Source organism: Abrus precatorius, unplaced genomic scaffold (genome assembly GCF_003935025.1).
Source record: "Abrus precatorius isolate BTA unplaced genomic scaffold, Abrus_2018 Scaffold3, whole genome shotgun sequence".
In the NCBI taxonomy this organism is placed as follows: Eukaryota; Viridiplantae; Streptophyta; class Magnoliopsida; order Fabales; family Fabaceae; genus Abrus; species Abrus precatorius.
Genome location: NW_020874373.1, coordinates 36,162,672 through 36,184,423, shown reverse-complemented (window position 1 = coordinate 36,184,423; position 21,752 = coordinate 36,162,672). Strand labels below are relative to the sequence as shown.

General features: G+C 31.6%; 3 protein-coding genes across 3 annotated transcripts in view; 2 read left to right on the top strand and 1 right to left on the bottom strand.

Moving 5' to 3' along the window:
- Positions 1–854: 854 nt before the first annotated feature.
- Positions 855–8,021, bottom strand: LOC113861510 (T-complex protein 1 subunit zeta 1). Its single transcript, XM_027494364.1, has 15 exons — positions 7,757–8,021; positions 7,605–7,668; positions 7,366–7,501; positions 6,638–6,789; positions 6,449–6,496; positions 6,144–6,236; positions 5,599–5,705; positions 4,765–4,879; positions 4,542–4,628; positions 3,167–3,371; positions 2,940–3,034; positions 2,203–2,271; positions 2,009–2,116; positions 1,774–1,892; positions 855–1,398 (listed from the first exon to the last, which is right to left on the bottom strand). Exons 1-15 carry the CDS (start codon positions 7,888–7,890, stop codon positions 1,323–1,325), a joined length of 1,608 nt encoding a protein of 535 aa, XP_027350165.1. The 5' UTR covers positions 7,891–8,021; the 3' UTR covers positions 855–1,322.
- A 5,780-nt stretch (positions 8,022–13,801) lies between these two features.
- On the top strand, positions 13,802–14,834 carry LOC113863775 (probable carboxylesterase 17). The gene has a single exon (XM_027497473.1). It carries the CDS (start codon positions 13,809–13,811, stop codon positions 14,832–14,834), a length of 1,026 nt encoding a protein of 341 aa, XP_027353274.1. The 5' UTR covers positions 13,802–13,808.
- Positions 14,835–18,141: 3,307 nt separating this feature from the next.
- Positions 18,142–21,752, top strand: part of LOC113861939 (protein SWEETIE) — a 30,810-nt gene continuing 27,199 nt past the window's right edge. The window contains exons 1-6 of the mRNA XM_027495054.1: positions 18,142–18,396; positions 18,926–19,133; positions 19,279–19,385; positions 20,640–20,876; positions 20,986–21,075; positions 21,154–21,241. Coding sequence (XP_027350855.1) covers positions 18,229–18,396; positions 18,926–19,133; positions 19,279–19,385; positions 20,640–20,876; positions 20,986–21,075; positions 21,154–21,241 — 898 coding nt within the window. The 5' untranslated portion in view covers positions 18,142–18,228. The remainder of the gene's footprint in view (positions 18,397–18,925; positions 19,134–19,278; positions 19,386–20,639; positions 20,877–20,985; positions 21,076–21,153; positions 21,242–21,752) is intronic.

Below are 21,752 nucleotides of genomic sequence, written 5' to 3'. Positions count from 1 at the left end.
TGTCAGGTGGGAAATCCTTTCATGGTGTATTGTAATGTTTGAAAGTTGCACGGCAGGAGCCCAGCATAATACCTTCCGGTCATCCATAAGCTCTATTAGAGCCATTTAGTATCATTCAGTTGCTGTAGTGACTATGACTTCCGACTTCGTTTTCCAAACGATACTAGAGGACAAGCTTGCTTATAAAAAAAATTAAGCTACTGCTGGTAGTCCAAACCAAACCACCTAAAAATTTCTCCTTCTTAGACGGATTCGAATCTACTTCAGTTCACGTATAAGGGTACAATTCTATTTTTACTTAGAAATTAAAATTTTTCACAAAAATTGTAGAAAAGAAGAAAGTTGGGGACGGGACACAAATCCTCTCCCATTTTGACACAAACAAACTTGATGATGCAATCAAATAAAATTTTACATTTTCGCAAAAATGCAAAATCAACTAACTTGATATCCAATCCAATTCGAGGGGAAGGGGTGAGTGGGGAGAGCGGGAGAGGATTCGATGGGGAGGGGAGCTAGGAGGGAGAGTTTGAGGGAAGGAAAAGTAGAGTTTCATAGTCCCATTTTATGCAAACTAGAGAATTTACTCTTTCTTAACCGAGTTCTACAAATACCAAAAATGAAAATTTTACGGAGTAAAAAATACCCAAATTAATTCTTGGAAAAAACAAAACGATATTTTGATTCCTAAAATAAAATTCTTTCTTAACTACAAACACGAAATACTTAGATCCTACATTCAATATAAAAAAACTACTTGAATGTCCCACAATTGCAATTTTAAAACACGCTTAAAATAAATTAAGATAAATTATTGCAAGGACAAAATTGAGAATTTACTCTTTTCCCTTCTAAACAATACTAATTCAACGCCACCAATATTTCATACAAGAATAGCAAGATGATGCCATCTTGCACAAACAATGGCCCCGGTTGCTGAGAGAAAGAGCACTACTACTGCTCGAGTTAAAACAAAAAACAAGCTACTTTTTAAGGTAAAACACACTTCCAACTAGATCTACAAAATAGATTATGCATACAAATTTCAAAGGTAATAATGGCCCAAAATTCAGTCATAGTAGACATATATTACAAAGTCCTTGAGAGAGAAAATGAAAAAAATATAATCAAAAGAAAATGGACAAAAACAAAAGCCAGAAACAGAAGCAGTGTTTCAGTTTCAAAGTAAGCTACAGAGCAGATAAAAAGAAACATGTCATAACAATCCCAACGAATGCATAACAATCCCAACGAATGCTGCTGACATCTTGAAATAAAGAATTCATCCTACTCAAAGAGAAGCTTCAGATATGAAAGAACATTTAAGTGGGCTTCCGCATGTTACGTCCAGCACGAATTACTTCATCCACCAATAGTAGCTGAGATGCTATAACTGGCCTGTATAGCACGGGCCAATAGAAGACATCAGTAAATAAATGCAACTAAACCAACTTCAGTGAAAGTTACTGTTTAAATTCAAATATATGGAATGACATGGTATGTTTGGAATGTTTAGATTAGAGGAGAGAAAACATGGATAAAAATGCATTTTCTATTGTTTGGTGGAAGAGAAAATAAAGGCAAAAAGAGAAAAGGTTCACTTTTAAAATAAATTTTCAAAATTTTCTCCTCTTCAAATTTCAAAATTTTCTTCTCCCTCTCAAACAGGTTAGTAATGACATGATTCTAGTATTTTCATGATCCTAGTTACACAACTAAACGACAAGTTCAAGGTGTCAAATTGACTATCAAATACTCGAGGTTTAACCATACCCTGAGTTTATGATTTGACGCTTCACGGAGTAGTTGTCAAAAATACCCTCCATTGCAGGGTCTATAGGTTCTCCTGTGTTCTGGCTCAATCCCACAATATTCCCTCTGTCATGCTCTCCCTGAAACAGCATTTGGCAAGTATAATAACGTTATCTGTCTTCTACTTTATATGAGAATATCTATACAATTACATTGGGGAAATAAAGCCAAGTTTAATAGATTAAGGTAAGCATACCGTAAGGGAAATAATCACATCTTGAGTGTCAAGCCCAGAGTTTTCAGCAAGTGTCTTAGGCACCACAAGAAGAGCATCAGCAAAAGCCTCAACACCAAGTTGTGCACGCTATTTCAAGGGTATGAACATCAGTGATGAAATATGTAACTGACAATTAAAGAACAAAAACATGAAAAACCAGGGACACTCATTACCCCTTGAACTGTTTTCTTAACTTCGTTGATCAGATATTGTCTAGCAGCAACTTCAAAGGCACCAGCACCCTGATCAGTAAAATCAATTACAATCACCAAACAGAAGGTGGAAGCAAAATTACTGACTGGATGTCATATGAATTCAATTAAGTGCTTCTATAAGGAGCTAGGAGCATAATTGCATGCGGATTGCTTCCCTGTAGCAGTACTGCTTTCTTTCCAACTATTAACTACTTGAAAGAAACAAGTGGATCCAACTTGAAGCTCAAAATTATTCAAACAACTACTGGAACAAATCAAAATCATTCATGCATCCACTCATGCACACAGCTAATATTTTGATATAACTCAGTCAAGAAACTTCTAGGAAATATTTCAAATTCTATAATAAGCTTTCCTTGTTTTAAATCAGAAGTACAATAATTATCTACAGATTCTACACTATGGTGCAATTGCTAAGTCCAAAAATTCTTATTTAGCAATAAAAAAAAAGGCTTCCTATTAGATTGGTTATTCTGAAACATCTAACAACTATGCCAACACCTTGAATAAGTATTTTGTTTGTACTACGGCTAACTAGACCACGTTCTCTGCATTTTAGGGAAAAACCATTTGATTGAGGAAACCAGCATGAAAAAATGAGTGACTCAACAGCATGGGCATGCACATGATCAAAAGAAAAAATATCTGTACAATAAAGGTATAAAAATAATTGATTGACTAAAAATAAGACTTACTAAGACAACAGATTCATCTTCAATGGTATTCTTCACGGCCCTCAAACCATCACGAATGGCATCTTTAATCTGAGCTATTGTATGGTCATTAGGACCTGTATCATTATGATAACATCGCAAATCATCTCATCTTAAAACCCATCAGCAGCAATAAAATGATACAGTTTGTTCCAAAACTGTACAGCAATTCATGCAAAAATAATAAAGAATAAAATGATCTGTTTTACCTTTAATCAAGATTGTGCAGGAAAAAGGATTCTTAACATTTTCTATGAATGTATATTTCTCTTCACCAAGGACATGCTCATACACCAATCCTGCCCAACCCAGACATTCAGGAGTCAAATCATCTACAGAGTTTACAGCCTCTCCTCCACAGGCTAAAACCAATCTTTCCATGTTTCTCCTCTTTGCTCTCCGAAGGGCAATTATCTATAACACAAGGCAAAAAGAATCAGCAGATGGAAAACAGGGTAGAAAAAATGTAAATGATATCAACTTATGAGTTTGTAATACATTGCAACATGCAATTTGTGCTTTGCTGCATTCTAACAGTTTCATTATTTTCTCAACTAAATAGACTCTTTGGATGGTGTTTAAAAGCCCTTCAGAACAATCAGGCTTGATAAACATTATTCTAAAGCAACAAAGCATCCACTTTCTTTTGGACAAATTATATGCATCGGTAGGAGTAGGAGGCTAACTAACCATGAGTGAACTTTCTAAGCCTGAGCCTCACAGCAGCAATTGACGTCTTAATATTACAGTATCACCCCCACCCCGAAAAAAAAAAACAAGAAAAGCTTTCAAAAAGAATTTGTTCCAGGCAGAGCAAAAACATTATGTTTCCATAACTTAAAGCATTTGTTACAACATTTCACATTTAGAGTCAGCAAGCACTAGCATCTTCAAAAAATAAATCATTATTCCACAATGAATAGAGAATATAGCTGCTAATCTAAGGATTAATCAGATCTTCGATTGCTTTTTTATTCATTAAAAAGTTTAACCTCTCTTAACTTTTTTTTTACATCATTCTATCTTCATGCGCATTCCACTTGTGACAGGTCATGATTGTCCACTGAATCAGCTCATACCTCTACTACTATAAGGTTTCTTGAAAATTTAACAGATAGAATCTTCAATAAAAACTACCTTGATAGGTAAATAACATAACCAACTGACAGATTATTGTGCTGTCTGGATAACATTAACTACCTTGATAGTTATTATTTATTGATACAACAGTGAATTTCAAAATGTGTTCCTATACATTGTGAATTTAAAAACACGTTTCAGACAAAATGGGTTTTGCATTTTTCAACCAATAAAAAAAAAACTGATACTTGTGCAAGTGATACAGTACACAAGTCACAAATAACACAATCATTGTTAGCACAGAGTTCACTTTCAGTGTTTCATTAAAAAAATGAAATAAAAAGTATAAAATCACAATTAAACTTTCTGAAAGCCATAACTTCCAAAAGCCTACATCTCTATATGAATTATCCAGCACATGATCCAATTCCCAAGAATATTGATTAACCCATGTTCACAATATTTAAGTTTTAGAAAACGTCAACATAATGGTATGTTACTTACTCCTTCCCTTGCAAGCATGTCCAGTGACGGGGGATCAATTCCTTTTTGGTTGATGACCACAAAATTGTTGTCATTACCAGAACAAACCTGCATACACAAGAGTAGACATATTTAGTCAAGAGCAGTGGGATGAAAATATGTTTACAGTAACATAGGACAGACCAAATCTTACGACCAGGGTAACATGTAAGAATCAATACATACAAGAGCAAATATTTTCTACCTTATTCTTTAGTTCAATGATTTTTCTAACTTTTTCATCAACCTGCCTCCTTTCTGCTGCAACCATAGCCTCTCTCTGTTCCGCATTTGAGTAGAAAAAACCTGAATTTATTTCACTGAGAGAAGAAATATTGACTTCATTATTCTCACAGACTATTCCAACCATCCAAGAAAACTGATTAGTTCTGATAAGCCAGATATCTAACACCGAAAAACCACAATGTGTACAGCATTGACTAAAGTGATATATAACTGCTAGCCAAACAAAGTTTGTGAGTTTAAATTATTAAATTTATCATTATATAGCAAGCATGATAGAGGAAATGAAAGAAATAGATTTCCCTTGTAGCAGAACATTTAGTTTTTTTTTTTTTTTGGTTAAGATAAGTTTTTATAGACAGAGTAAACAGGAAATTAATGGGAAAGATGTTATGTGCCAGTGCCAAATTTTCCTACTCAGTACATGAATGCCTCATTTGCTTCGGGTTAACAAAGCCATCCTTATTAAGACAGAGTAAACATAAACTACACACTAATGGGAACATTTCATGCGAGCAAACTCATTTTACTATACAACATATTTTGTCTGAAGAAAAGAAACTGCAATCCCCAAAATAGAGACCAGTTAGTAAAAACATAGTAATCACCAGACACAAGACATATAAATTTTATGCTTTTCTGTATTTAACTAATTGAGGATGCTTAAACATTTCATACATTAATTTATACATTATGACTACCATTCTATAATAACAGGTGAAATCGAACCAAACAACAGACATCTACACGCACACAACATAAATTGGAAGATATTGAAAGATATCAGCTTGATTACCTCTTCTCGTACTCCAAAGATACATTACATGTCAAGATATAGCAATTCTCTGCACGTCGCTTCATGTCAGGGTGCCTAGAACCATGATCAAGGACAAGACCCTCAACCTAGATAAAACACGCACACATACAGAGATGAACTGATAGATGCAAGAACTACACAAGTAAAACCAGCAAGTACATAAAGTGAACTACAATTACAAGTGAAGTAAGAAAAGCGGGTAAATTATTATTGAATTATGGGTTGCAATTTGTGTAATTGTAGTTGATGAATAATGTCAACGATACAGTACAACATGTACTGATATTGAAGCTTTGTTTAGAACAAGTGTTGCAGCTTTGTTTCATGTTTTATTTTTTAGCTCAGATTTTATCAATAACAGAATCTCTTCTTCTATTTTCCTTGATTTCTAAACAAAATATGGTCCACTTTTGTTTTGGCTTAGATTTCCTTGCAATTCTTCCCCTATCTATTACTCTCAAATGCTACAGATACAACTAACTAAACCCAGTCCTGCAAAGAGTGGGTACAATCATAAAGCATACCAAGCGTGTGTCAACATCAAACTTGTGCCGCATATGCATAATCTCCACCATAAACAGGTCAATTGCTTCCTCAGGCTTCCTGATGCATAAAACCTATCATAGCAAAACCACAATTAACTAAACACACAGCCATAAAAAGGTCCAATCAAAATTTACTTCTTGAAATGAGCAAATAAAACACACACACAAACAAAAGGTTCATATTTACAAAAAAAAAATAATAAGAATAGAACGCACTGAAAATTTTTAAAAATTGAAGTCATATTTGCAAAACATTCGTTTTCAACACCTCAGCGTGTACTCACCGCATTAACAATTATATCAGTCAATTGATCAGCAAGTGCTTCATACAACTGCAAATGATGAGTAAACATAAAAATAGTAAGATTATAAAGCTTGATGAAAAACAATGTTAAGAAATTATATGTTTGTTCTGTCTGTAATATCATGTATGATCAAATGTCATCTAAAACAAAGATAAAAATAAGACTTACCTTTGTCCTGAGGGTTGTTCTTGCTACCATCTTGAGAATTTCTTTGTCAGGCTCATTACCCATCACAACAGGAGTTTTAAACTTTTCAAGGAACTGCAGAGTTGCTCTTTTTGCAATCTCAAAACCATCAACCAATACACGGGGATGCATACCTGGAATATTCATATATCATCTTAACATTTGCCAAGAAATAATGACAAAAAAGGCATGAAATGAAAATGTTCAACCACTCCTATTACTATTATAGGGATATCTCGTTGCCTCTAAACTGACTTAGGATAGGATTATAATTACAACCTCTCTTTGGTATACTGCTCATGGTCGTAGCCATTGCTGACATGCAAAGAGACTCTCAACCCAGTTACACTCTTGTCTTGAGTTCTCAGTTCTCACGCTTTGCATATTCTAAACCTGTTTTAGAGGACATCTTATCATCACCCTAATTTCATTTTTCCTCTTCCCTAAATCCCCGCCTAAATAACTATAAAAAAAAAAAAAAAACCCACCAATTAATCACTAAAAGCTGGAAAATATTACCAGTGATTCATATTTTTCAGTGAGTACAGAGAATCAATAAAACAACTAAGGCAGCTGGTCTAAAATCAACAGTCACATATTTAGGAGTACAGCCAAAACCTACAACACACAATGCATACAAGTAGTGCAATACAGAGAATAACTTCATAAAGACACAAAAGCAGCAACAACAAAGAAACAAACTCGTTAACCTTCATCAATGTAACGCTCAGATTGCTTCATAAGTTCACCAATGAAGATGACAGTAGAAGTAGTGCCATCTCCACTAATGTCATCCTGTGCCACAGCCGTCCTAGCAATCATAATAGCCGTCGGATTTTGGATTTGCTGAACCAACCACAAAAAAGATCAACGTTTCACCATAACAGTTTTCTAGCACTCGTATTGCAGATCACAATAAAAACAAGTTAAAAAATAATTAAAACCTAACCATCTCTTTCAAGAGAGTGTTGCCATCTTTGGTAAGCTTGATATCGCCAGCGCCACCAACGAGCCTGATTCAATGAGAGACAGAGAGTGAACGAAGTGTAAACAGAGAAGAAGAAAATGCAAAACACGAAAAGGAAATTATAGATGAGATACATTTTGATGGTTCCTTTGGGACCGAGGTTGGATTTGAGTACATCTTGCAAGCCCTTAGCGGCATTAATGTTCATGTGAAGTGCCGCTGATTTGTTCAGCACTTCGGCGTTAGGGTTCAGCACTCGCAGAGACATCGTGCAGAGAAGTAAAAGCAACGAACCAAAGCGTTGAGGTGAAAAGAAGAGACAAGAAGTGGGGTTTCTAGGGGTTTGATTTTAGTCTCTGCAACGCACTCTAAACGGCACCTCGATGCCTTACAAAACAAACGCGACGCTGAAATACACCTTGTCGTTTAAAATGGTTTCTGGGCTTACACCGCAATTCACTTCTTGGGCCTCTCTCCAAATATCCTCTGTTCAGTCCAAAAAATATCTTTTGACCAGAAAAGGTCTTACTAAATTTTGTATATTTTTCTAATGACATTGATTATTTAAAATTTATTAATTGTCACGATAAAAAAATATTAAATATAAAATTAATTAGGTTGATGTTATTTGTTATTTTATTATTTAAAAAAGTTAATATTTTACATTAAATAAATTGATTATTATTTTTATTTCCCTCCCTCTCATATTGTTTTTTGGGGTTTGTGGGGTAATGTCACTGTTGATTCTAAGCAGCACCAATATGAGATTGAAATTTATATGTAAATTATATATACTCTGATCAATGCAGGGGTGTGGCATGAGACCTCTTCATAACTAGAGGGAGGCCCAAAAATGGAACAGTAACATGTCATTTTAAAATTATCGCGTCTTAATATGCGAGTTCCAAGTAAGTTCTTGTAATGATTTTAAATTATTTCTATTGTCATACAAAGGGTATTATTGCTCTGCCTGCTGTGCAAATCTATGGATGATTAATGGTTGTTTCCTTTTTTCAGTTCCTCAAGACATTCTAATGCACATTGTTTGGGGCCTGTTCTACTAGAAAAGAGGGAATCGTCGGTACATGAATGTTGTGTCAATCTATATGGTTCAAAGAACTTCAAGAATATCACTTTGCTCTAGATGAGGACATTTATTTTTATTTTTTCTATTTGAACTACAAATTTCTTTTATCTTTTATAGAACATAATAATGTTTAAGTCGAAAGCATTGGTAGTATAGTAGAGCCAATTCTTTTGGCAAAGTTTTCTTTTTACTCATAACACTTAAATGTAAGACCTTACTAAAAAGGCTCAAACTAACCACTCAAAATTTTATATTTTTGATAATTATAAAATATAAATTTAAATGATAAAACAAAAATTTATTTTTTATATAACTTTTTAAAATGAAAAACAAAACAAAAATAAGATAGTATTTGCGTATTTATTAGTTAAAATAAAAAAATCAAAATGGGAAATCCTAAAAATGTCAACTCCATCCCAAGCTAGTATGAACAGAAATTTAGAACACTCTAATGAGAGATGAATGTGACACTTTAGGAGAAGCTTCATCCATTTCGCTGTCTCAGTGGTTTATCTTTGCCCTGGCAACACACATATGGATGGAGACGGTCAAAAAGGAGAAGAAAGAAGGAATAATTAACCCAAAGAATAAAGATAAAAAGCCTTTGGCATATCTATGGACATTGAAACTTGACAGGCTCATATGGGTATGTAGATGGAAAGAATCTTGACTTTTACCACCATGAAATTTTTGTAAGGTTAATATGACCCATTGTTTTTACGTGGGCCACACCGCATAATCTAAGTATATAGATGAGAATTATTTGGAGTATTTCTACACGCCTTAGTTCAGTGGATCATGAACCTCCACGACGTTAAGTAATTGCATGAGATTTAGATTCTTGGAACAAAATCTTCCAAATGGGACCTATTGAATATTGAAAACATTTGAAGATCAAGGTTAATGATCTAAGCATGCTTTGCTAAACCCATAAACAAAATGTGAAACAATGGCTACGTATATTTCCATGCTATTAGAAAACTTAATGAGAAGCGTTGTCTAGTTACTTACTTTCGGTTAAGATGGAAATTTTAAAGACTTGGTGGAATCACAACTTAATTTGATTAGAGATGCTAGGCGTGGTGTTTGCACAAGTGAATAAACACGTGGATATTGACACCACAGGTTATTCTTTTTACCAAATGCTAGTTTATCTTAAATGATGATACGTGTGGGGGAAGGTTTGTTTATATTAGGTTTTTAAATTATTTTGTTTAACAATCTTTTATTGATAGTGAGTTTTATTAATTTAATCACTCGTTTGAAAGTTCTAATTAACTGAATTAAATTTATAAACTTTTATAAAAAAATCCAAAATTATTTTGTATATTTTTAACTAATTTTATTTTAACATATACAAAATTATAATTAATAGGTATTTATTTTTAATATTTAATATATTCAAATGTGAAAATGATATCACATAATTCTTTAGAAAAAAATATAAATAACTTGAGATGTATTATATTTCAGTGTTTTTAGAAATTTATGTTCCCTAAATTATTGTAAAACTCTTTCAAATTATAATAAGTTTTTAAGATATTAACTTGAGAAAAAGAACACCTTTACAGGAACATACGAGGTATGGAATTATTTGTCTTTAAAAATTATATTTTTTATTTTTGAAAATATTAAAAATATGTTTGATATGTTTTAAATATCATTAAAAGTTAATGTTATATAATGATTCATATGAAATCGTGTTTAGTTTAAATAATAATAAAATTCAAGGTTAACTTACAACTTTGCTTAAAGAAATTTACTGACAATAATACATTTTTTAATATTTTTTTCTAACATACTATTTATTATTAATTAAAATTTAAAAAACATAAGAGATAGAATATTATGAGAAAAAAATGAAATATATATTATTTTTACAGTATCAATAAATTTTAGTTAATAATAAAAAATTGTATTATTGTTAACATTAAGAATGCGGTACAATCTATGGTGATTTACATTGCTGAAGATAGTAGCGCTAAATGCCAAGCAGTGGATGTTCATGTTGGGTTGCCAAACAATCGCACGGGGCATGAGGCTCGTCCTCTTCTTTACCCATTTGCTTCCTGTGAGAGAATTACAGGTTTCCTATAAAATAATAAAATGAGTTTTTTCTTTTTAAAAATAAAAAATCATAAATCTCTTTTGTTTGGTTAAGTTTTTGTTACACATATTTTATCTTTTCAAATAAATCTTTCATAATTAGTCCCTTTTTTTAACAAATGGTCTCTTTTGTTTATCTTTTAATTGGTCCCTCGAAATATCATAAAAATTTCATTTGCTCTCTCAATTTAAGAAGACAATATAAAAATGTATGATATTTGTGAAAATTAAATGAAGAATTGTAATATTTAAGAGATTAAATATTTTTTTATAAAAATTGGAGAAATTAAATGAGAAATTAGACTAATAAGAGGACCTTTTTGTTAAAAAGAAAATTAAATTATTTTTTATAATCATATTTTCATCATATTTGCAAATTTGATTTTGCTTATTGTTTCTTCATTTTCACCTTTGACTAACTAAGTAGATGCTAGCATATTCTGATATGAAAGTGGTACCAGAAGTATGTATTTTTTTTTTCAGGGATAAACTAAAAAGTATGTTCTCTGTTTGGTTTATATTAAAAAACTATACTTTTGAAGAGAAAAAAAAAGGTATCCTGGGTTCAATGTATTGATTAATTAATCATGAACAATACATTAATTTCAAAATAGAGAGCTATTCTGTGTTTTTCTTTTCTTCATAAACATTTTCAATTTGTTATTTAGATTGTTTTATTTTTTTCCTTATATAATTTTAAATATTTTGCTCAAATATTTTCCTATTTAATTCATTTTTTAAGTTGAACTTAAATTTTAAAAAATCTGTTTAATATATCAGACACCCTTTAATTCTTCAAATAATTATTTAATATTGCATGGCATCAATTCCGTCGCAATAAATAGTAATTTTAAATTATTTAAATGTCAATAAAAGTGTCATTTGATGACAAAAAAAGTAAATAATAATAATACTATAATTTAATTGATTTACAAAAATATACCAAAGAACCAAAAAACAAAGATTGCCAATTTTTTTAATATATATTTTCCAAAGTAAATGAGCTGTTCTATTTCGTTTCAGTTTTAAAAAATGATTGAAAACAAAATTTAGAATAATAAGATTGAGAGAATAAAAGGCATATTTCTAGAGAGATATGGGATATTTAAAGAATAAAGTTAACTTTCCATTTGTATGTACTTGGAATTAGAAGAACATTCTTTTATTTTTTTCCCTATTTATCTAGTCTATCTTGCTCGTTCACATAGATTAATTCCTGTAAGTTTAGTAGCTTTCAACGCAAATTTTTTGGCCTAAATCACAAGTATTTTTTATAATAAGTAATTTTGAGTCTGTTGAATTTATTTGAAAAAAGTATTATAAGAATTAAAGTACAAAGTACATGGTATTAAATATTGAGAAAGTAAAATAACAAAATAGAAAAAATGTTTATATCATTTTAAATCACTTCTTTTTATAGATGATGTTGTTTTAATCACGATCAAATTAACTTTCCTAACAACGACTAAAAATTACATGTTTTATAAAACTGTTTAAAATGCTAATTTTTGTGCCTTGATTAATAAAAATTAAGAAGATAAACAATTACTTAACTAAATTTGATAAATGATTAAATTTAACGAAATCATTTTTTCCAAAGTATTTTTATGAAACTTATATACATGAATAGTTATTTTACAAAGTAACTTAATTCAAACATAACCTTATTTTCAGTCCAAACGTATCACGACAATACATTTCAACTTGTGGATTATAACAATGTAACTGATCTGCTGTGCCTCTAGTGAGTTCGATGATAACAAAAACTCCAAAATATGTTGCTACGGAGCTCATAAGCGAGGTTGGTGATAAACCATGTAGGGGTACTTGCAAACAAAAGGTAGCGTTAGTGTTTATACGAACAAAGTAAAATCAGTGAACAAATCATATATTTCATCAAGTGAAATCTTGTTGATTATATATGAATGGAAGTGGATAATATACAATCATGTACACGAGTAAGCTTGCGAGGTGTACCGTGCATAATCGTCGAAGATTCGAATGCTAATTTTCTTGTGATTATAGACATGACCCATGTAACAGCACAATTTGCAAAGATGCTTAATAAGCTGCGAGTTAAGAATTGACTTAAAATGGGAAGTGAAACCATAAAATAGCTTTGAGAATTGGGCTAAATGGGTTGCCCATTAACCAACAGGAGATTTTGATGTGACAAAGAACAATAGTAGATTATAATTTGAATCTTTTAATGACACGAAAAAGAAAATGCAGAAGGTTAAACCGGGATTTAACAACTGTTATTGTCCTAGTTCACTTTGCATTTCGAATTGGGTATCAAAATCTCAAACAGATAGACCAAGTCTATAATTTCATCCTTATATGCAGAAAAAAGTCACAGAATTAAACGTCACAATAAGCGGTGCAAGTTGCAACTCATGCTTATTACAAAAGTAACGCATGAAATGCTGCATTCACCTCCATCATCAGATAAGAATATTGTTTATCCTGAAAACTCCCTCATTCAATTAGATTCTCCTTGTTTAATTTCATCCTCGATTTTTTGTAAGGATTAATTTGACATAACAGCTTTTGGAAAAGACATAGAAATCTTAAAATCTCAAATATTGAAGAGTCAAAATATAAGATTTCCCAACTTCACGCGAGAATCTTCACAACAGCACATGGTAATAAGATTGAGCTTCCCCACTTGTTCAGAAGAAGCTTCTTCTCAAGCTTTAGCTTCTCCCCAACTTGAAGCTTTCTCATTGGCCAAGACGCCTTATCTTCTTATTCTCTCAGACTATGTACATAACTTATTTAAAGGTTTATTCAGCGACTTGGTGCCATAAATTTAACGATAAAATTTATTAGTATAAAAGAAATAAGTTTTTTTTTTTATGAATTCAGTGTTAATAAAACTTTTTAAACGGACCTAAATCCCTATAAAAGGAGAAAGCCTGAGCACCATTATGCCATGACAAAGAGAACTTTCATTTCACTGCTTTTCAAGCTTTATATCAAGAGTCAACGCGATGGCTACCATTTCACTTAGGCACAACCCACAAGTAAACAACACTCATCAACAACGTGGAATCATCACTGAAGAAATCCAAGGACTCATAAGAGTTCACGGAGATGGACGTGTTGAAAGGCCACCACTTGTGCCTTATGTCTCATGCACAGTGGCATCATCAGAACGTGTTGTCACTGCCAGAGATGTTATGATCAACAAAGAGACCAATTTATGGGCACGTATTTATGTGCCACTAAGTTGTCACACCAAGCTTCCTTTGCTTGTTTACTTCCACGGTGGTGGATTCTGTGTTGGATCTGCTGCTTGGAGCTGTTACCATGAGTTCTTGACCAACCTTGCTTCCAAAGCAAACTGTGTCATTGTCTCTGTGGATTACCAATTAGCTCCTGAGAACTGTCTTCCTGCAGCATATGATGATGGTTTCAATTCTCTCATGTGGGTCAAGAGAGAAGCACTAAATGGGTCTTGTGTGCAAAACTGGTGGTTGAGTCATTGCAACCTCTCTTTCCTTTTTCTAGCTGGTGACAGTGCAGGGGCCAACATAGCTTACAATGTGGCCACACGCATGGGATCAAGCACTTCATGTCTAAATCCATTGTCTCTCAAGGGTCTTGTATTGATCCAACCTTTCTTTGGAGGAGAGGAAAGAACAAACACTGAAAAGCATTCACATAATCAGCCACCCAATTCAGCACTGACTTTATCAGTTTCTGACACTTATTGGCGCTTAGCACTTCCTCTTGGTGCTACGCGTGACCACTCATATTGCAACCCTCTTGCACATGGCATGGCCAAGTTGAGAGATTTGAAGCTTCCACCCTTTATGGTGTGCGTTTCAGAATTGGATATATTAAGAGATAGGAACTTGGAGTTCTCAAACACTTTGGCAAAAGCAGGGAAAAGGGTTGAAACAGTTATTTACAAAGGTGTAGGCCATGCATTCCAAGTGCTGCATAATTATCATCTTTCCCATTCTAGGACCCAAGAAATGATATCTCATATCAAGACATTTCTTAACCAGTAACTCCCGCGCTGCGTGTCTTATGTATGTTGTTTTTCTGTTCAGAATATCTGTTCACAATTTGATAGTGATTTTTAGAACATGAAAACTACGTAGAGTGGTTGGTAGTTATGGTAACTATAGTTTCCATCCGTTATCTGTACAAAGATTTACACGAGTTTGAGAAATTATTGTATCACTCAAATCTGGGCTTGTTGGCCAAATTATGAGTGGAACTCGTTAATTACAAGTGACACTGACCGATGTAATTTTATAATTCTGAATAAATTTCAATCAATAGTAATAATAGAGAGTATTTTAAAAAAATTATCAGATTTTTCAATTAACTTTTATCTCAAAATATTTCTTAGTTTTTGTAAAACAGTATTGCTCGTCTCCATCCCCAATGTTAATAATTAAACCTTTAATAAACAAAATCTCTTGATTGATTTTGAGTTCAGAAACTCGGATAGATATGGTGTTATTCCTTTTTGCACCATATTCCATTATACCTGAAGTTTAAGCTCAGAATAGTGTCGCACTAAGCTACATCCACGTGCAAATTTCAATGTAATGAGGGGAAAAAAATTACAGAAACAGAAATGAAAGCGAAAACATTAATAAAAGGGGTGGTCCGTGTTCTGAGTATCTTTATTCTTTCTTTAGAAATTGTCTTTGAACAGCCACATTCTAGTGCGATTCCTGTAGAGATATCATCTTCTGAACTAGTTCTTCAGAAAGGAATACGAGTCATGATTTCTTTAAAAGGAATGTTGCTTTACTAGAAGGACGTAGTTAACTTCGTTGTGCCATAGGACCACTTATGTGCATGTGATTGGGAGCATTATGGACATCATAGCAAAATGGCACCTTCTGAATTATTTTCTTTGGTCTAAGAGTACTACCGGTATCCAAATAAACCTACAAAACTAGATATCACCACTACCCACCTTTTCAAAAAAAATATTTTAACTCATTTTTTTTATCGGATAGTCATATACTATCTCATAAAATAATATATTAAAAATATTTATTTTTATATAATATATTTTTTATTATAAACACGTAGAGAAATAAAATTATTTAAAAAAATATTTTCAATTTTAATTCATTGAATCAGCCAACGAAAGTTAATGTTTAAAAAATAAGAAAATAAATACTTATAAAAATTGTAAACATAAAATATTTTATATTATAAAATTCATTAATGCAAAAAGTTAATAAATGTTTATAAATTAAACTTTTGTCTCATTTTAATATGATATAATTTAATTTTAAATTGAAACAAATTATGTTTCTAAATATTTATCTTAACTAGAATTTTGTGATAAAACTATATATATATATATATATATATATTAACAATAATAATAATAATTAATTTAAAATAATTATAAAATACTTAATTTTATTTGCTTCATTAATTTATAATTTTAAACCAATAAATATACATAAAATTAACTACACTATAGTATTAATATGATATTAAAAAATATTATTTATACACTAAATTAAATACATATTTATATATTACATGTATATTAATAAAAAATAAAGTTAATTATTATATAGTTAAAAAAATAAATTAAACAATAAATTAAAACTAATAAAAATAAATGAAAAATACTAGAATTGATTGAATTTACCAATATAATTATTAAAATTTAATAGTTGTCTGTTTACTTTTATTTAAATTAATTATTATTTTAATAATTTATTTTATAAAATGTTATTTTATCTTTTAATTATTTTATAGTTAAAAATCATTATTATTTCTTAATTAAAATTACAAATGATTAATATACCATGATAAATTTAATTAAAAAAACTAAACAAATGCATAAGCTAAATTTAATTTAATTTTATAATATTATTTAATGTAATTATTTGATATTGTTTTGTATGATAAAATTTTAATATAATTAAATAAATAATAAATTTCATATTTTAAAAAGTTTTAAATTTAAAATATAATTTTTTAAATAAAATAATTTAGTAAATATTATAATCAAATAATATAATAATTGTTAATTACTTCCTACAACATGTGAGTTAACTTACCCTAACTCTGAACTTAACCCACAATTTTTCTTATACTAGGATTTAGATGCAAAAAAAAACCTACAAACTATAAGGCTTTAAAAAGAAAAAACTGTGTAGTAGGATTAAGAAGGGTAGGGTGGGTTGTGAGCTTCAACTCAAGGTTTAATTTCAAGTAATAAAAATAAGTCCATACTAAAACTTCTAAATAAATTAGAACATTTTTTCTTAAGTAATATATGAACCCAATGATTGATACTTTTGGATTAATTACACCGACATCAAGACAATATGTTGATTGTTGGATTATAATATTATAAAAATCACTAATATTTACATTGAGATTTTGCCTAACATACCTCTGTTAAATCAGAGGATGCATTGCACATTTTCATTCAATCTTAGTTAGCCAAAAAAAAATAAAATATTATTATTATTTATAAAAAAAACACACAAGTTAACATTTTATCCTCATTTAAGTTTTTCCTTCCTTTGTTTCTCTTCCCTGTTTATAATGCATGTGTTATCTTGTAATCATAATGGATTAACATGGTTGGCATTTTTGTAGTAAACTCCGTCACTTTTGTTGAACTTTTATGTTGCCTATTTTTTTGTAAATTATTTTTCAAATTTTATATTTTAAGATAAAGTTTGATATAAAAGTATTTATAAAAATAATATAATCTAAATACATGGGTTAATGTTTGTAGGGACTATTAGTATTAACGATTTTATTTGGGACCAAATTGGTACAAAATTAACCTTTTTAAATACTAATTATATATTACAAATAAAAAATGTTAAAAATTAAAATATCATATTATTATAACTTTAAAAGTGATGTGGTGTTGGTTCAACAGACACAAGGAGGATGGGTGCAATGTGATTTGGTATTGAGCGGTGCTACATTGCTTATGTATTCAGAGTTAAAGATGATATGCTCTAATGCTTAATATATAATATTCAAATGTGAGAAACACACATCTAAAGTACTATTACACACACAATTATAAAACTCCAACATATGATCAACTTGGTCAAGTTTTGTGATGAGGTTCATAGCTTAACCAACAAATCACTTATTGTAATATTTGTTTATAACTTAATAAGAAATAGAAGTTATTATAAGAAATATAATTTATTTAAAAAACTATTTAAAAATAATATAACTCAAATCCAATCGTCACTAACGATGAAATTGATTTTTCATTCAAAATCTTAAAAAAAAAGAGAAAATAAATAACTTGAGGCAGGTAATTTGCAGTTTATTCCACATATACGCTCACACCATTTCGACGGATCCAGGCAATTCCCTGAACGATCATCAGAACATTCTCTCGACACATAGTGCATTGCAACAAAGTAAAGTTGGATTTCAATGGCGAAGAATTACATGGCGGCGGCGACGGCGCCGCTGTCACGGTTCGGTGTGCTGGTGGCGCAACTGGAATCCATAGTCGCCTCTGCAGTTCACAAATCTCCGGAGCCACTCCTCTGCTTCGATCTCCTCTCCGATCTCATATCCGCCATCGACGAGGACACCAAGGTCTCTCTCTCTCTCAACCTTCCATCACATCGCACTGGATTCTTTCTTCTTTATCATCGGTCGTTCGTTTTCTCGCATTTTTTAGTTCGTTTGATATTTGATTTGTAATTCCGCTGATTTACTTTGTGTTCTTCTCTCTGTTTGGATTCATTCACGGTTTTAGCTCAAATCTTTTTTCGTAGTAGGTTAAGTTTGAGATTCAGAATAATACACATTTGCTTGTGTCAGCTCGGATAAGCCGTTGTTGCTTCGTTCTTACCTCGCTATCATTCTGTGATGAGCTGAGCTATAGTTTCAAATTCAATGCATGCACAACATGACACTTCGAATATTTGAATTAGTAACCTAAGACTAAGATAAAGCTCTTACTGGTTTTTCAGAATGGGCTCTTGTGGAATAGAATACTGTGAACATCTCTATGTTATTCTTTTAATTTTATGGTTTATAGAGGTTTTGGCATTTATATTTTAACTTGAAACGCTTGCAATGTTGATTCACGACATCTGATGTTAAAAAATATATTGTCCAGGAGAATATTTTATTGTGGCAAAGGAGATGTGAGGATGCTTTATATTCCCTGCTTGTTATTGGTGCACGACGGCCTGTGCGTCACCTGGCATCGGTAGCGATGGCAAAGATCATATCTAAGGGAGATGCAATATCAATTTATTCCAGAGCAAGCAGCCTTCAGGGATTTCTTTCTGATGGGAAGAAAAGTGAACATCAGAAAATTGCTGGTTTGTCAAAATTAAATATTTCTTGAAGTTTTAGATGGATATTGAATTGTTGCCATGCTTGTGATTGATTCTTTTTAGTTCTAATTATAAGAAGACTAACGATTTTGTTTCTGTTATCGTATTTTTCCTGAACATGATATTATAGGTGCTGCACAATGCTTGGGAGAACTGTATAAGCACTTTGGCAGAAGAATCACTTCAGGTTTACTTGAAACAACAATCATAGCAACTAAACTCATGAAATTCAATGAGGTATTTCCTTTCAACTTGCATGTTAAAATTACTAATAAGTGAAGGGCCAAATTCAAATTTGGCACATCGAAAAATTTCCCTTGGTTGGTGTTGTTGGTTAATCCTACCTTTTAATTACCTTTTTTTTCTGATTCTTTTTCTGTCCCTATTTAAGTTGAAAGATTCATTATCTTTTTTTTTTTTTAATATATATTGAAATGCATGTAAACCAAATGTTGAGTGAAAAGATGCAGTTTTTGATTGGACTGTAATATCCATAAAAAAATTTGGCACTAGGTTGTAGAGAATGTGTTTAGCATCACTAGAGGATTTTATTAAGTTAGTTCGAAGTAAATGCATTTGTATATGATCATGAACAAGAAGCATCAACTGAGATTAAGACAATGAAAATAAGAATATCTTTTTTTTTTTAAATATCTGGTAACAGCTCATCTTTCATAGATGTAGGCATATGGCACTTGAGGTATGGAACAAAGAGGTTGATCAGAATCAGATCTTAGAAAGTGCAGAAGAGAGTGGTTAAAGTTGGTAAATGGTTTAGGAACAAAAATCGAATGATTGAGAGAACTCAATTCATAAGGCTTTAAAGATTTTCAACATGCTACAATTTAAGAATGTACATTTTTAGTCTGATAGATTAGTCAAATTCATTATAAGTGGAATTTGAACTTTTCTTAGTTGAGTTGTCTTTCTGTTTCTTCCTTTTTTTATTTCATTTTTTTATTCTTTTTAGGAGGCTATCTTTTGATTTTGTATTTCTCTACTGTTCAATTGTGCTGTTTATTCTTCAGCGCAAAAAAGAACTGACGTTTGCTGTTAATTTCTTCCATTTTTAAATTGTACATTTGCTATTAAATACTTTAAATCATTCATCGTGCATTTTTATATCTTCCATTAAGTAATTTAAATCATTCATCATGCATTTTTATATCTCCTTTGCTTAAATAAATTGCCTAAAAAAATGACAATTAGAGGGAAATCATAGGCAATTCAATATGAATAATTGCATTGGTCAAAGTAGAGAAGTTTAGTTCATTCTTTACTTCTCTTTCCTGATTTAATGGTAGTTCTATGAATCAGTGTTCCATTTGATTCTGGGAGGGTCTGCAAATTGCCAATGTGCCTTTATTTGTTTCCCTCTTCCATCTCTTGCGCTTGTCCTTTCTGCATCATTTTTCAATATTGACTTAACAGAGGCACCTACTCTATATTATTGTTAGCTACACTCTCTTTTAATAATTTTGTTATCTTTAGGAGTTCGTAAGACAAGAGGCATTATATATGCTTCGGAATGCCTTAGAAGGCTCCGGTGGTAGTGCTGCTTCAGCGGCATATTCAGAGGCATTCCGTCTCATAATAAAATCTGCCACTGGGGATAAGTCATTTGCTGTGAGAATAGCTGCTGGAAGATGTTTGAAGGCATTTGCCAGCATTGGAGGTCCAGGCTTAGGTGTGGCAGAACTTGACAATTCAGCATCTTACTGTGTCAAGGCAGGTATTTTTTGTCTCAATTTCATCCCTTTCACTAAAAAGTACGTCAATTTGTTGGTGCAAAATCATAGTAATCCCTACATTTCTTTGTCACTGTTACTTCTGATAGGCCCTTGAAGACCCTGTTTCCTCTGTTCGGGATGCCTTTGCTGAGACTTTGGGTTCCTTGCTTGCTCTTGGAAAGAATGCTGAAGCACAGGTTTCTATATTTTAATTTTCTCTGGTTTTTTTCTTGATTCTTGCATCATTCATAATTCCTCTCCCTAAATTTTACTAGGTTCAACCAAGGGGAAAGACTTCTTTACCTCAAGTGAAAAAACCAGAAGGTGGATTGCAGAAGCATTTGATTTTGGCCTTCACAAAAGGTATAATGCTTTGTTTTATCACTTTGTTTACCAAGATGGTGACAATATATGATGGCAAGGTTTTGCTCAACATGACCCAACTCCCTCTTCCCCCAACAAATTCTCTACTCATCTTGCAGGGCTTAGGGTAATAAATACCATTTTTTTTTTCTGGTTACTATTAGTCATAGAGGCTAGGAATCATTATATTGCTCCTTATGCTATTGTATTCATTAGAGTGGTTGTCAAATAACTGCTAGGTTTGCTATTGTATTAATGCAGCCAATTCACTGTACTGTAGTGTTTGCAAGCTAACTCCTCTAAGTTCCTATTGTACTGTATAGTTAATTTATATTTCTTTTCTATTCCTGCTTAGCTGTAACAGAATTGTCGAACTATATATAGCTGAAGCTTGTACAGAAAGTTAACAGAATATACATTTTCACATTTTTAGATCTAAAATTCTGAAATTACTCTCTTTTATATATTTTTTTTCACTTTCTGTTATTTTCCCACATTTGCTATTATTTTC